At 48.5% G+C, this 16112-nt stretch overlaps 1 protein-coding gene across 1 annotated transcript in view; it reads left to right on the top strand.

The window, feature by feature from the left end:
* XPO6 (exportin 6) overlaps positions 1 to 14908 on the top strand; it is a 654194-nt gene extending 639286 nt beyond the window's left edge. Inside the window, exons 23-24 of the mRNA XM_078663046.1 lie at positions 11605 to 11835; positions 14203 to 14908. Coding sequence (XP_078519172.1) covers positions 11605 to 11835; positions 14203 to 14304 — 333 coding nt within the window. The 3' untranslated portion in view covers positions 14305 to 14908. The remainder of the gene's footprint in view (positions 1 to 11604; positions 11836 to 14202) is intronic.
* Positions 14909 to 16112: the final 1204 nt, after the last annotated feature.

The raw sequence follows: 16112 nt of genomic DNA on the forward strand, positions 1-16112 counted from the left end.
CATCCTTGGGCCTCGCTTCCACCTCTCACCCTGCGCAGTCTGCTTTTCGCCTCTTTCGTTGCTAAGAAGGGGTGCTTCACCACGTTCCACCCAGAGCCACAGGCCTGCGCAAGCTGTCCAGCCTCTGCGCGGCCAGTGACGTGGGACCCACCATCGGCCGACTGCGGTCCGGCTCCGTGTCCACATCGAAGGGGAGGCTGGGTTCGACGTCGGCTGGGGACACAACCGGTATCGGCGTGGTCACTGGATTCGGCACCAGGGGAGGTGTCACGAGGTTGACCAGCGCTGATCCGATCCAGGCCAGGATCCCTGGGGGCCCTGCAGCGCCGAAGCTGAAGCTGCCGGCACTGAAGGCCTAGAGCCTCCGAACGAGTTAGCGCGGCCCCAAGGTGCGCCAGTGGAGTCAGGATGCCCAAAGATGGAGTTTAGGGCTTCGTAAAAGCTACAAAGTTAGGCAGTGGTTGCTCCGGCTCCTGGGAAGGGAGGGAAGGCCGGAGTCGACCAAACCGGCTCAGCGGGCGGAGCTGGACGACTACCTTCCATATATTGCATCGGCCGACGGACAGGGAGAACGCGGAGAGCGGCGTGCTTCTTTGCCTTCTTCTTGTGCTTCGACTTACCCGAAGACGAACACTTCGACGAGGTGTGATGGTGATGGCTCCGCAACCGGTCCCGCAACCTCCCTCTCAAACAGCGCGAAGCAGACTGCCGGGCCAGTCCACCAGCGCCCCCTCTGCAGTAGCCTCCAAGCCCTCCTAGTCCAACTTTCAGGGCCATAATTTGCCAGTGGGCGGCAGGATTCGCCTTCACCTCCCCAACTGGCTCAACATCATGTCGGACAGGTGGGTTTTGCAGCTAGTCCGAAGGGGCTACTCCCGTCCCTTCAAGACTACCCCTCCACCCATGCCACCTCGACTCCATTGCTTGTCGCAGGATCACCTGGCCCTTCTCCAACAGGAAGTTACGGCTCTCTTTGCCAAGGGAGCCATCGAGCGATTTCCTGGCCCAGAAGTAGGTTGTGGTTGTTATTCCCACTACTTTCTGGTGCCCAAGAAGGACAAGGGCCTGCTTCCTATTTTGGATCTCAGGAACGTCAACCCCTTCCTCCGGAAGGAGAAGTTCAAAATGTGTCAATTATCTCAGGTCCTGTCTGCCGTCGACCAGGGAGACTGGATGGTAGCGTTGGATTTGCAGAACGCTTATTTTCACATCCCCGTTCTGCCAGCTCACAGGTGTTAACCTATGGTTCACGGTAGGCCACGAGCACCTAGTTTACAGTGCTCCCATTTGGCCTTACCAGCGCCCCTCGGGTGTTCACGAAAGTGATGGCGGTGGTCGCAGCTCATCTGCGGAGATCAGGGGCTCTAGTCTTCCCCTATCTTGAGGACTAGCTGTTGAAGGCGGGGACGTCCCAAGCTGTCGTCTCCCACCTCTAGACTACGGCCGACTTCCTGCACTCACTGGGGTTCACCATCAACGTGCTGAAGTCACACCTGATTACCTCTCAGAAGCTCCTTTTCATTGGAGTGGTTATGTACACAGCGCTGTTTCGGGCTTACCTCCCGAGCAGCGAGTTCGGGATATTAGGGCTATGATTCCAATCTTTCAGCCTCTATCCCGGGTTTTGGTCAGAATGACCCTGAGGCTACTGGGCCTCATGCATCCTGCTGGTGGACTATGACAGGTGGCATATGTGGGCTCTGCAGTGGGACCTGAAGTTACAGTATGCACAGCATCAGGGGAATCTTTCTGATTGTGTCCAGATCTCGGAGAGCACTGCACATCAATTGCAGTGGTGGCTGACGAACCAGGATTGAGTCAACGGCAGGTCCCTCTCACTTCCCCAGCCAGAGTTCACAGTGGTGACAGATGCATCACTTCTGGGATGGGGCGGCCCATGGGAGATGTGGAGATCAGAGGCCTCTGGGCTCCGGCGGAGTCTGGACTCCACAGCAACCTTCTGGAGCTTCGAGCGATTCGTCTTGTACTGAAGGCATTCCTTCCTTCTGTCAAAGGGAGAGTATTGCAGGTGTTCATATACAACACCACCGCCTTGTGGTACTGCAACAAACAGGGTGGGGTGGGGTCATGGACTTTATGTCAGGAGGCACTTCGCCTCTGGAAGTGGCTGGAACATTAGGGCATGTACCTGGTGGTTCAACACCTGGCAGGTTCTCTGAACGGCAGGGCGAAAAAACTCAGGCACCGGTGCATGATGAATCACGAATTCCAGCTTTGAGGAGAGTCTTGGATAGATCTATTTGCCACTGAAGAGAACGCGCAATGTCAGCAGTTCTGCACGCTGGAATTTCCAAGGCGGCACAGGATCGGTGACGCTTTTCATCGCGAGTGGAGTTGCGGTCTTCTAAATGCCTTTCCTCCTATACCATTTCTACCCAGAGTGCTGAAGAAGATCAAGGGCAACCGGGCCCAAGTCATTCTTGTGGCCCCGGACTGGGCACGAAGAGTCTGGTATCCAAAGCTCCTGTACATGGTCCTTGATCCTCTGATCAAACTGCCCCTTCGGGGGGATCTTTTGTTGCAGCAGCAGGGAGCGGTCCTCCACCCGAACCTGTCCAGCCTCCACCTCCTTGCGTGGAGATTGAGCGGTGACAGTTGACAGCATTTAACCTTCCTCCAGAAGTCTAACTTCATCTGCGGCGTCCCCCAGGGCTCATCCCTCAGCCCGACGCTGTTCAACGTCTACATGGCCCCCTCGCACTAGTGGCCTGCCACCACGACCTCAACATCATCTCCTACGCCGACGACACCCAGCTCATCCTCTCCCTCACCAAGGACCCACACACGGCCAAAACCAGCCTCCACGAAGGAATGAAGGCCGTCGCCGACTGGATGAGGAGCAGCCATCTTAAGCTAAACTCGGACAAGACAGAGGTCCTCATCCTCGGATCCACCCCCTCAGCCTGGGACGACTTCTGGTGGCAGACCACACTGGGTATAGCACCAACACCCACCGACCACGCACGCAATCTAGTATGCATCCTCTACTCTTCCCTCTCCATGTCCAAGCAGGTCAACGCCGTCTCCTCCTCCTGTTACAACACCCTCCGCATGCTCCTGCACTTGGCAGCACTCTTTGATATGTGTGAAACGGGTTGCATGCCTCAGTCGATGAGGGAGGCAATTTTGGTGGCCCTCCCCAAACCGGGTAAACCACCGGCGGAGTGCAGTTCGTACCGCTCCCTTTCCCTCTTAATCGTAGACACTAAGATATATGCAAAAATTTTGGCTGGTCGACTGGCACTCCTAGCTCCGCAACTGGTGGCACCGGAACAGGCGGGATTTATCCCGAGCAGGAATTTGATGCATAACATCCGCACTGTTTTTGGAACAATGCAGCATGTAAAGCAGGATACTAAGGCAGTTGCAGTATTTTTAGATATGGAGAAGGCCTTCGACTCCGTGGAGTGGCCCTTCATGAGACGGGTATTGTCGAGAATGGGAGTGGGGCAGGGGTTCCTGCAAATGATCGGTACCTTGTATAACAGCCCCATGGCGAGGATTCGGGTGGGCAACTTGGTTACAGACTCCTTTGCCATATCTAGAGGGACCAGACAGGGCTGCCCACTATCTCCCTTGCTGTATGCCCTAGTTGCGGAGCTGCTGGCATGCGCACTCCGAGAATACCATGGGAACGATGGCATTGGTTTCCCGATATACAAGATCGTAGTGTCCACTTCTGTCGATGACACGCTGTTATACGTTTGTGACCCCGAGAATAATTTGTTTTCAGTACTTAGAGAAGTGGTACACTTTGGCGAGCTCTGTGGCTTAAAAGTAAACTTGGCAAAGTCCATAGCTTTCCCTCTTACTCCGACCACGATGGAATTTGAGATGGAATTCTCACTACAGTGGTATACAGACCCCGTCAGGTACTTGGGAATTCAGCTACATACGGACTCGGAAACAGTGTTCCGAGAGAACTACGGTGTGGCCATTAGCAAATTGGAGGACGATGTAGAAGCCTGGTGCCGGCTCCCACTCTCCCTCGTGGGACGCATCTCAATTATGAAGATGGTGGTGTTACCTAGGTTGTTCCTGTTCATAAATATACCAATGGTGCTCCCGCGTGTCTTTTTTCAGAGACTGACACAAACTATGACAAAGCTTGCATGGCGGGCAAACGGGCCCGGATCAAATGGCAAGTCCTCACGTTACCACACAGTATGGGAGGTCTGGGTGCTCCAGACTTCGAGCTGTATTTAGAGAGCAGCACAGGGAGCCCACATGCATATCTGCATTCATGGTGACCCGAATATCCCATTTGTCAGAATGGAAAATCTCTTTGCTGATCCCCTTCCCTTAGCGGCGACTGTATTCAAACCGGTCACCGTAGAACCGGAATACTAGACTCAATAACTGCCACCAATCACGCTTGGCACTGCCTACTGCAGCAGCGGGGAGGGGTATTGTTGTATTCACCTAATATGCCAATGGAGAGGGCACTATGTTTGCCTCCCTGCACAAAATGAATGTTCTGGTGGCAGGGGATTTGTTTCAGGACGGGAAAGTAAAGACCTGGAAGGCTGTGGGGGAGGGCACAGCCCTACAGCGATTTCAATTGTACAGAGTACGCAGATCCCTGTTGGAACAGCCAAGGGAGGATCTAGATGAGCCACCGGAAGTGCCGGAACTTACCTATGTGATTAAGGCTGAATCTCCACGCAAGATTGTAACAAATAACTATAAATTAGCAATGACCCACAGTGAGAATCGGTACACGGCAGCAAGGCTGGCATGACAAAGGGACCTACAAATATCGATAGATGATGAAATGTGGCGATACTGCTGTACGAACACTAGGAGAGTCACGCTGCATGGCAGGCACCGCCTCATACACTTCAAATACATCAATAGGGTATATTACACCCCAGAACGGCTTTGCAGGTATGGGCTACGGGAGGAAGCGACATGTAAGAGATTCCATGCTCCAACAGCAGACTTCCTTCATTTGGCATGGCTATGCCCGGGAATATACGCGTACTGGGAAGAGATATTCAGGGAATTGAGTAGAATAGTAGAGGTGACGCTGGACCCAGATCCCGCGGTGGCACTTCTGGGATACTCCAAAAAGCTACCTAAAGCGACGTGGAGGTTGGTGGATATGGGCATGTTTATAGCAAAATGGGTGGTGGCACAGTGCTGGATGAGAGGGCTGACACCCACGGTGAAGCGATGGTCGCATGATGTGCTGTACTGCTGCACGCAGTCAGAAAACTACAATGAACTGCTTCCGCCAGGTAGCCGACCAAAAAATGCTGGAAATGAGGACTAGGTCACTAGAGAGGGCAGGGTCGTGGGGATCACACAGGCGAGGGAGAGAGGGAAGAAAGGGAAAAAGTAAAAAAAAAAAAGCAGAAGAAAGGCAGAAAAAGCAGAAAGAGAAAGAGGAGTACCCCAGCAGCAGGGCAGTGACACTCTACCACTAGACCACCAGGTATGAGTTGCAGGCAGGAGCCTGTGGGTGGAGGCTGTGATAAGTTAGCCTGGCATATGATGTCCAGAGTTCTAGTGGGCAACTTGCACCAGTCTAATCGACCCTTATTGATGGTGGTTGTAAAGTCAACCTTATAGAAAGCTATCCTAGTGGTAGCACGGACCAGCAGTCATCAGGCTAAGACTTCAGAGAGCGTATTAAGCAAGTTGTTTTACCAATTATAATCCCTTGAGTACCAAATGAAAGGACACCACACAAGGTATATATCAAATATATATGTATTTATTCTAAACACAATCCCTCTGCACTCTTTATGACGTCAGAGGTAAAAGTACAATGCAAGTTACTCAATTACTATACGATAAGTTGCACAGTATACATTATGCCCCAAGGGCCTCACAAACCATATACTAAAATAGTGGTATAAGAACCACGAGAGAATTGGAAAACAGGCCTGGGGCCTGTGGAATCGCTGGGGCTACTCTAAACAACCAAACGTTAGGAAATAGGAGGCCCACTGGAGACGCATGCAGTGTCTAAACACAGCCGCGGGTTACCATTGACTTTCTATGGGAAACGAAGAAGTTACAAATATACAATTTAAGGACACTTTCGGATGGACTACGATGGAACCCTTTTAAACTAGGACACTTCGAGAGTCAAGACCCACGGGAGCACCGGAGTACTCGTGTTACCTCACCCATGGAAGCCGGGTGCATAGGTGTCTTTTCGTGTCAGGTTTCGTTGTCGTTTTCAATGGAGAGCTGCAAAGAAGTGCTGCAGGCGACCAGAGGAAAAGTGTCAGGGTGGATCCAAGGGTGGATCGAAGATCTGTAGAACCTGAAAGCAGAAGGGACAGAGTCTGGGTCACTTGCCAGTGACCAGGGAGGTGATAGAAAGATGCCACCTGATGTCGGGGGATTTCAGGTGAAGATGTGAAGTTTGTCTCTTCAGCCACGAGGACCAGGAGGCGTCGACGACAACCAAGAGCTGGATTTGAGCTGTCCCATGAAGGATCTAGTTGACTGTGGTGTCGGTATCCGGACTGGACCCAACAAGCCTTGGCAAACGCAACCCACGCAGGATGTCGAGATTGGCTTCAGTGCAGACCAGCAAGGTCTGAGGAACTTCTCCTTTGTAGGGAAGTTGGAGCAAGCCTGGAGCAACCAGGCAAGCAACTTAGATTCAAAAGGAAGTCTTCTGGGGGCTCACTAGCCAACGGACTTGGAACCGTGAAGATGTGTCGAGCTTAAATGCAAAAGTGGGCCCATGGGTCACTCACGGAGTGGGGGCCTCTGAGCTTCAATGCAAATGGTGATCGGGTCTGGGGCTTCAAGCACCCCAATGCATGACTTTGAGTTACCTCGTGAAGTGAGTGCAGCTTGCAAAATGCTGGATTTCCAGGAGTTCCGGTCCCACGTCTCTCGTGTCCGCCACAGGTCTCAGCTTTGCTGTGAGCGAAGGTCGGGGTCAGAGATGTCTGGAAGTCAGTGTCCTGTGTCTCAGATTCTTCGGGGTCCGACGAGAGCCTCGAAAATGCAGACCGGCAAAGTTGCTGTTGGTGTCTGTTTGAACAGGGTGGTCACTCCTTGACCACAAGGGAGATGTCTTCCGTCTTCCAGTCGAAATGGAATGTCGAAGGTCCAGGATTTATGTTTCAAAGTTTCGCCCAGAGTAATCTAAAGTCCTAGTGACTGGGCTCCTATACTTATACTAAGTTTAGGGGCTGGACTATCCTTAAGGTACCTCCTATGGGTGGACCTGGGAAGGGGGTGGTTACACCCCTTTCCCTTTGTCCAGTTTTGCACCAGAGCTGGGGCAGAGTGCCCCAGCAACCGGTTTAAACTGGGAAATGCATGGAGCACCTTGTGTGCCCCAGGCAGTGTCTGGAAAGCATTCACTGAATGCAGACTTCCCTGCCCCAATACACAAAAGCCTGTCTGGGGAGGTGCCAGCACCTCCTTGGTCAGGCAACCTATTGTCCAGGCCTCCCCTGCCGGAGTTTCGTCCAGCAACATGAGGTCAGACTCAGATGTCTGTGGCAGTAGCATCCATTTTGTGATGCTGAGGCTCTGTTTAACTTTAGCTGGGTAAACCAGTAACTACATGTCTTCGCCCTCTAGAAGGGTGGAATGCTACCCCCACCGCCAGAACTGGCGGGGGGTGGTAGTATTCCAAAGTGTTTGTTTGACACCTTACACGACATGTTTTGATAAAGCCAAACCAAAGTTAGCATTAACCGCGAGCATTATAATGCACTTAAGAGTATATGGTATGGCTATATCATAGAACAGCTATAAGGAGATGGTTCCGAAAGCTACAGAGGGGCTCAGCTCGTGCTAGGGCACCCTCTCACATAAAACCAAGCACTCTGCCTCCAGGATTTGTAAGGCCTGCCATAGAAGTGACTTATAGGTGTTTGTGTCTATATGTACATATAGATATAGGTATACTACATCTAAGTAAGGGGTGAATACACCAACTTACCCAGGCTGTGTGAACAGACCTGTGGTATCAGTTTGGAAGGCAAACCAGGGGTGGCACAATACATGCTGCAGCCCCTGGAAGGCCTAGAGTGCACCTATGCCCTGGGTACTTATGGTACACTATACAGGGGCTCAAAAGGGTGACCCAGTAACCAATCTGGTATGTTCCATAAAGTACATGGTATCAATTTAGAGAGAGAACAGCTGGGCTGTGGTCCTGATCAGCAGGTCCACAGCCACACTAAAATCGAAACACCAGAGAATCACAGCAAAAAGTGGGAGTAACCATAAGAAGCAGACCCTACTCTCCTACAGAGGCGTGCCTCAAACTCTTGACCAGGGGTCAGCAGCGGGGGCAACAGCAGCTACCAGGCAGAGCTGTGCTTTGAAGAGAGCCATTCGACTAGAAGGTGAGTGGACCAGGTCACAGCCAGGGCAGTTATGCACCTCTTAGGTATGATAGTTTCCTGCATTGCAAGATTTCTCAATGCAAGACTACATATGAATCAGTTGCAGGAATGCCTCGCACAGCAATGATCTCCAGTCGAAGGTCATTGAAACAATTGAGTATTGTTCAGCCACCGCACTCATCACTCTGCAGTGGTGGAATACCCAAAAAATGTTGCAGGGGCAGTGTTTTTGCAACCCAGTTCTGCAGGAGACCATAACATATGCCTGCCTCTCTGGGTGGGGAGCACATTTGCAACATATACCTGTCCAAGGCCACTGGGAACCCAAACACCAGGGCCTTCAGGTAAATTACTTTGAATTATATCTCTTCACCTTGCATCGAAATCTTTCCTTCACTGTCTGGGGGGCAAAGTCGCCCTTGTACTTACAGACAACACCAGAACCAGGTTTTATCTTAAAAATAGGGGGGTGACTCGGTCGCCAAGACACACTCACCTCGTTCAGCACATTTTCCAATGGGTTGTCCATCACAAAATCCATCTACGAGGGAAGTACCTCCTGGGGGTGGACAACGACTTTGCCAACTTTTCCTCAGCAGGATGCGGCAACAAATCAACGAGTGGTAACTCCACCCTCAAGTACTCCACAAGAACTTCTAGCAGTGGGGTTTTCCTCGGATAGACCTATTTGCAACTGTAGAACAAGCAAAATTCCAAACTTTGCATCCACAGTCCAAGCGCAATGTACTATAGATGAACGGTACTACGCAGACAAATAATGTTGAATCATACATTCACCCCAGTCGAGATCTGGGTTAAATCCATTGTTCTTTTGCTTACCTGCCACCCCAGTTTAGACCCAGCCATTTGCAAATCAGTCTAGACCCTGCTCCTCATGGGACAGTCCAGCCCGAACTGCCAAGCCAGGTCCTCCCTGGACCAGAAACCAGCATTCTGGGACTTGTTGCGGGGTATTACCCCACATCAGCTAGGCTATCTTGAATCCAGTCGCACAGTGAGCAAGGGACCCATGTCTGGGCATACCCATCTCACTTAGGACGAAAAGTGCTACACAAACAAATGATGGACGGAGATCTGGGTTAAATCCGTTGTTTTGCTCACACCTGCCACCCCAGTTCAGACCCAGCTGTATGCAAATCAGTCTTGACCCTGCACCTCCTGGGAAACAGGTTCTTTTTGCATAAGGATGAACTGGTCAGGTATATTTGCCTACATTGCTCCTTTCCTAGTGGCTCTGTTTGTGGTTCAGAGGCTACAGCAGACGTCCCTCACTCTCATTTTGGTGGCTCCCACTTGGGGCCGCCAAAAATGATTCACAACACTTCTGGACCTCTCGGTGGTTCCACACGAGAGGCTTCCAATCAGGCTGGACCTTCTCATGCTGAACAATGTAGAAATATGACACCCAGGTCCCAAGTCCCTCAATCTTGCGATCTGGCTCCTGAATTCTTAGAATTCAAATATCTCAAATTACCACCCAAATGCATGGCCATCCTGAAAGAAGGGCATAGACACACTACCCAAGCATGCTAAGCCGCCTGATGGAAATGATTTGCCAATCATTGTCACTCAAAACATCTTAATCCGCTCACAGCTAGTGTACACTACATTTGTTGGTACCTGTTGTATCTACAAACTTGCGTACTGGCTTTCACTTCTGTTCAGCTCCATCCGGCCGATGTGGCTGCTTACCTACAGAATAGGTAACTTATCTCCCTTTTCAGAATTACAGTTATCAAAGCATTCATGGAAGGCCTCAAGAGGATAATCCCTCATCGGACTCTTCCAGCTGCATCATGAAACCTCAATATCGTCTTCACTAGACTCATAGATGCCCTTTTTGAGCCTCTCCACTATTGCCATCTTCTGCTCCTCTCCTGGAAGGTGGCTTTTCTGGCTGCCATTACTTTCCTTCAATGTGTCAGTGAGCTCCAGGCACTAACCCTTGAAAAACCTTTCTTTCAAGTACAAAAGGACAGAGTTGACCTCTGCACCAACCCTGAATTTCTTCTTTGGGTGGTTTCTCAGTTCCACCTGAACCAAACCATAGAACTCCCTATTTTTTCCTCAATCAGATTCTGTAGCAAAAAGGGCTCTTCAAACTCTGGATGTCAAACGAACCCTCATGTATTATATAGATAGGACAAAACTTTTCAGAAAAATTCAACAAATATTTGTTGCTTTCGCAAAACTCCACAATGGGAACACCCTCTCCAACTCGAGCATTTCCAGGTGGGTAGTCAAGTGAATCCAAATGCTATGCTGTGCTAAACCTAAGAGACCTTTATCCCTCCTAAAGCCCACTCCTTCCACAAAGAGGGAGCTTTCATGGCCTTCCTGGTGAATATTCCATAAGCTGATCTATGCAAAGCAGGTACCTTGTCCACATCACATACCTTTACAAAACACTACTTTGTGGATGTGCTAGCCTGCCAACAGGACAAGGTTGGCCAGGCAGTACTCCATACTCTTTTTCAGACTACTGAAACCGCACAGGTTAGCCACCGCTCTTGGGAGCACAGCATGTGTATCTATAACTACACATGCCTCAAACTGGAAATGTTACTTACCCAGTAGACGTGTTCGTGGCATGTAGTGCTGTAGAGTCTCATGCACCCACCCTCCTTCCCAGAGACCTGTGGTCATTGCAGTCACCTTTTTATCTTACTTTCCTTTTGCTCATGGACATCTTTCTATACATTGATTCGCCTCTCATTCCATCCTCTGGCACTTTATGAGGTAATACAATCTAACAATGGAGTTGATGCACTTGCTCATTACCAGCAAGAAGGAGGAGGCACCAAAACTCATGACTCGAAAGACTTCTTCGAATAAAAACAACTTGCCCATCACTAGATGGCATGAGTACCACAGCATGTGAATCTACAGCACTACATGCCACAAACAGATGTTTACTGGGTAAGTAACATATTCCATATTGGAGGTATGTATTTTGTATGCACCTCCTGCTGAGTGTTTTCCAAACATACATAATTCGCCCAAGTATCAAGATGAGATACCACATAATTTACATATTTAATTCAATTTCTGGGCATTTAAAATGAAACATTAAATGTTAGAGAACCGTAGATACTTTTGGGAAACAGTTGCTAAAAAAAATATTCTTTTTAGGATGAGTTTTCTTCCCCCTCACTATGTGCCAATAGTATATCTGCAAGTTATGAATATTCATTTGGCACAACATAACTTTTTTTGTTTGTTTTTGCAGAAGATCTTCCGCACAACCATGCTGTTCCAGTTCGTCAATGTCTTACTTCAAGTTCTCATCCATAAGTCGCATGACCTGCTGCAAGAGGAGATTGGCATTGCCATTTATAACATGGCATCTGTCGACTTTGATAGCTTCTACTCTGCCTTCCTACCCGAGTTTCTGGGAACCTGTGATGGTATAGACTCCAATCAGAAAACTGTCCTAGGAAGAAACTTCAAAATGGATCGGGTAAGAGGCAGAGGATGACCTGGAGGGTAATGTGCTGCAGTGGTCTGCCTTTATTCGATGCTACCACAGTTGTACTCCTCTTCCTTTTTATAAACCATTTTTCTGGTCATTGGAGTGCTGTCATTCTGTCACATAGAAACTTACAATTAAGGACGCTTTGAAGTCAAAGCATCAGCTTGCATTTTTAGGTCTGAGCTTTGGTGCTTTGCTGTCAAGCAGAATTACTGCTAACAATATACATAGTGAGCTTAAGCCTGCCTCTTTCAGTCATTGCCATTTTTCGACCAGCCTCTTTCAGCCATTGGCTGGAGACTTTATCAATCATGTGTTGGCTCAGCCCAGTAGGTATTGATCTCTCACTTAATGGTATTAGCTCTTTAAGTGAATAGTTTTGCCTCCACTCCAGTGCTACTAGCATACTGCATTTGGGACTATTTTGCAGCTAAAGCCCTCTCCATCCTCTCCTGCCTGGCTCCCTCTGTTATCTCACTCTAATGTGCTAATGCTGCATGTGTTAACCGATTAAATCCAAACCTATTGACTCTGCATGTTGTGTGGTGTGTGAACCCCACACTGTGGGGACCAGCTCGGTCCTCATAGCGTGAGTTAACCTTGACAGAACCAGACAAACACTATCTTTGTGGGGACCGGTCCCCGTAGTGTTTTTAGGTACTTCCAAGCAAGTGTATCAAAAAACTAAAAGTGCAGTTTGACTTGCTTCGGTGCTCTTTACAACCTACCCTACTATCAAGGCGCACCTGGAGTTAGAATAGTAATTACACATTTCATTACGGTCAATGGCCGGTCCTCATAGTGATATATAAACAATACTGCTTGTGTGTGTGTCAGTAAGCTCTTTGACAGCTTGGTAAGTAATAAAATTAGTCCGATGATGGCCTTTATAACAGACTAGAGAGTCTAACCTGGTTGTCTGTTGTGGTAATGGATACACTGTAATAGTCATTTTTTTTTAATTCCCTTTCCGTACTGCATACTATTGGGGCACCCTGTATTGCAGCCACCTGTTCCCTACCCCCACAAGCCCACGTGCTTCGACTTCACCCTTCTCACACTTGCCTTCTTATAAGCCACCAGATCCCTCTTCCTTGTTTACATTCCCCAACTTTCGATTAATTTAATTGTTGTGTGTAAAGAAATTGTTGCTTTTAAAAAGCAGTCTCTAGAGATGAGGAATCATAAGGGAGATTTCTTCTGAATATTGGAGGCAAGCTATACCAGACTGTGGACAGCAGGACACATTGGAGGTGGGTGACCAGAAGTGAAAGCCTGTAATATGCAGCAGGGGTGGGTGGGCGCACATGCTCTTTCACACACATATTGACACCCAGCATATACATACCAACACACTTATTCAGAGCGTGTATGCACAAACATTCATACATACACATACGCTCTCAACCAACATTACCAAAAATAAACTTACTGGGCTGCATCTCGGGTGGCCAGAGGGAAGCTTCTATAGTTCCTGGAGCATTGGGACTTCTGCCTCCTCTCATTGGTTAGCCATTGAGAGGAGGCCGCATTCCCTTACTTATCACAGTAGGATGGAAATCAGTGAGACTTGCTGATCCCACACTACTCTGACAAGTGCCACTGATTAACATTTGGCCCTTAGCCCTTCAAGGCTTAAAACTGAAGTGCTCAGGTCTGAGTCTTATCAGTGACTGCCCCTATCATCATAAGGGGTAGGCTCACAGAAGACTTTGCTGGGCTGAGGAGGTCATGCCCACTGGACTGTGAAATCTTCAGCCTGGCAAATTTAAGCACAGGCAGCCAGGTGTTAACTCATTTAGCGTATCTACAGCGCCTGAATGCCTGGCCTGAACATTGAGTGTCTTTCCGGCTGACCATGATATTGCAGTAATAAAGAGCACATCCTTGGTGAAAGTGTTGGGAGCAATGCTTAAATTGAGCCGGTGGTTTCCGGTGCTCAGCACCAGCAGTTAATTGTCAACACCGGCACTTGTGCTAAATGGTAGCACTGTTTGTCTAATTTAGAGATCAGTACAACAGTTGCTTATTGTTTCAATATTACTTTAAAATTACTAATACCTGCCGCCCAAGCCAATCTTATAGCTTTGGAAGCCTGGAATAGTATAAAATGTCACACTTGTAGGGGTATGATGGTTAGTAGTTGTGTTAATACTATCATTGGCAGTGCTCGTAAGTACAGTGGGTGGTGCAAGATGCAGTGGCCTCCTGATTAGGGCCCTGCCCCTTACTTATTTACAAATTAAGCTGGAGCACAAGGCAGGTTTGAACTGCATTTATCCCATTTAAGTTATGTCATACATATCCAAGTCTCTCTCTCAGCGGTGCTTCTGTCTTTGTTTTTATCTCCTCTAGGACCTGCCCTCCTTCACCCAGAATGTGCACCGGCTGGTAAATGACCTGCGGTACTATAGACTCTGCAATCATAGTCTGCCACCCGGAACTGTGAAACTATAGTTGCCACTGTACAGAGAAATCCAATGTTGCTGCTGCTGCTGCTCTTGAATGTTGTCAGGACAGACGGACACACGCCTCGCGTCTCTCAGTCAGATGTTCACGCCATGCTCTTTGTTCCTCTCCTCTCCACAGCTGGCAAAGCCCTAACCTCGTTGCCGGAAGAAGTCTTACCCCCTCCCTTGCCCACTTCAAGAGCCTTTGAACTGAGGGAAGCCCCTCTGGATTTGAACGAAACGTTTTTAAGCACATTCACTTTGTCCACCAATTTCAGTTTGGAAGAACTTTGGGCAACTATGAACCATTTTAGCTGTTGAATTAAAAAGGAACCCCGCCACCAAACTAGGTTTCAGACATTCGAACCTTCATATCATTCCAACTCCCAAACCCGCAGTCTGTGGGCTTTTTGCCAGCCTTGTCAGAGTCTGAACAGTGTCTCGCTCTGGCCCCTCTTCCCCACCTCGTTTTAATTTTAAATTGCCTTTAAGCATCTCTGCACGGAGCCTGGGGCAGAGAGACTTTTATTTGTTGTTAATGTTTGTTTTTATCATTCCATTGTGAAAGGAGGACACCGTATTTGAAAATAAAGTGCTTACTTTGTTTGAAAGTTTTCGTTAAGTTCCTTTTAGTCAGAGGCAACGTTTTTTATTCTAGGTAACAAAATGGCAGACCTGTTTTTGTTTTAGCCTGAACTAGCGTCCGTCTCCAACATTGAAGCAACACGCCGTCCCAAAACATTTCTCTTTAGATTAGGCAGAGAAACTTCTTTCCTGGGCTGGGCTCTTTAAGAAATGGTTCACTTTGCTTGCATGAGGGATTTCATATTGAGTGCTGAATGAAAATGAAATCATCCAATCAATAGGAGGGTAAAGAGTTATATCCTCGAGAGGAGGGACAAACACAAGAAAAGGAAGGGAAGCCATCAAATAATAAGTTAGCAAATGAGTGACAAGCAAACCAACCAATGGCAGGCTTTGGGAGGGCTCTAAGCCCACTGTAAGTTGTTGGAATAGTGCACAAGAGGCTTTTTGATAACAGAGCGCTAAACTCTGTAGACAAGACCTGAACGGGGAACCCACAGCTTTCATAGACCATCTTCCCTAGAAGAGCTGGTCTAAACCATCTGTTAACTCTAGTTTTTTTTCTTCTTCTATCAAACAGAAGATTATAGTTAGATGTCTCCTCTTTAAACATTGTGTAGGAAAGGCTATGTCCCATTTTCTACCACCATGGATATGGCCTTCTCACCCTCTAAACATGTGTCGTCAGACGCCCTTCTCAAACTCCCCTTCACCATCTCTCTTACATTTTGTATCTAGGGTGATAAAGGAAGGTATAATGACATATTTGGTGTGTGCTGCCTCTTCTCGGAGAGTATTGTTGGCTTCAGAAGGAAGAGAGGAAAATAATGCCAAACCCAAGTTCTTTAGTGCTAACACTTTTAGGGCAATCACATCTGAGCAGTGAAAGGTTTTAAAATGTATCCATAATGGAAACAAGTTCACAGCCACTACGAAGGACCATAGGTAAGGCAGGAATGTTTATAACCCCTAAAATAATGATTGGTTTCTTTGTGGTATGCCATACTTTCTTTTTCTTTCAGCTGCTGACCCTTGTGATGGCTCACAGGATGTTGAAGGCACACAGAAAAATATGTTCGAGGCATATGAGCTGCAGATTCTATAGTTTGCATTAGATCGCCACCTGGTCTTGGGCTCGGATGATTGCATGTTGTTGTCGTCTTGGAAGAAGTCTTTGTAGTCACGAGATAGGTGACTCCTCCCTTGGACAATAGTGTGCATGGGCATCGG

This window comes from Lissotriton helveticus, chromosome 10 (assembly GCF_964261635.1).
Source record: "Lissotriton helveticus chromosome 10, aLisHel1.1, whole genome shotgun sequence".
NCBI classification, from domain to species: domain Eukaryota; kingdom Metazoa; phylum Chordata; class Amphibia; order Caudata; family Salamandridae; genus Lissotriton; species Lissotriton helveticus.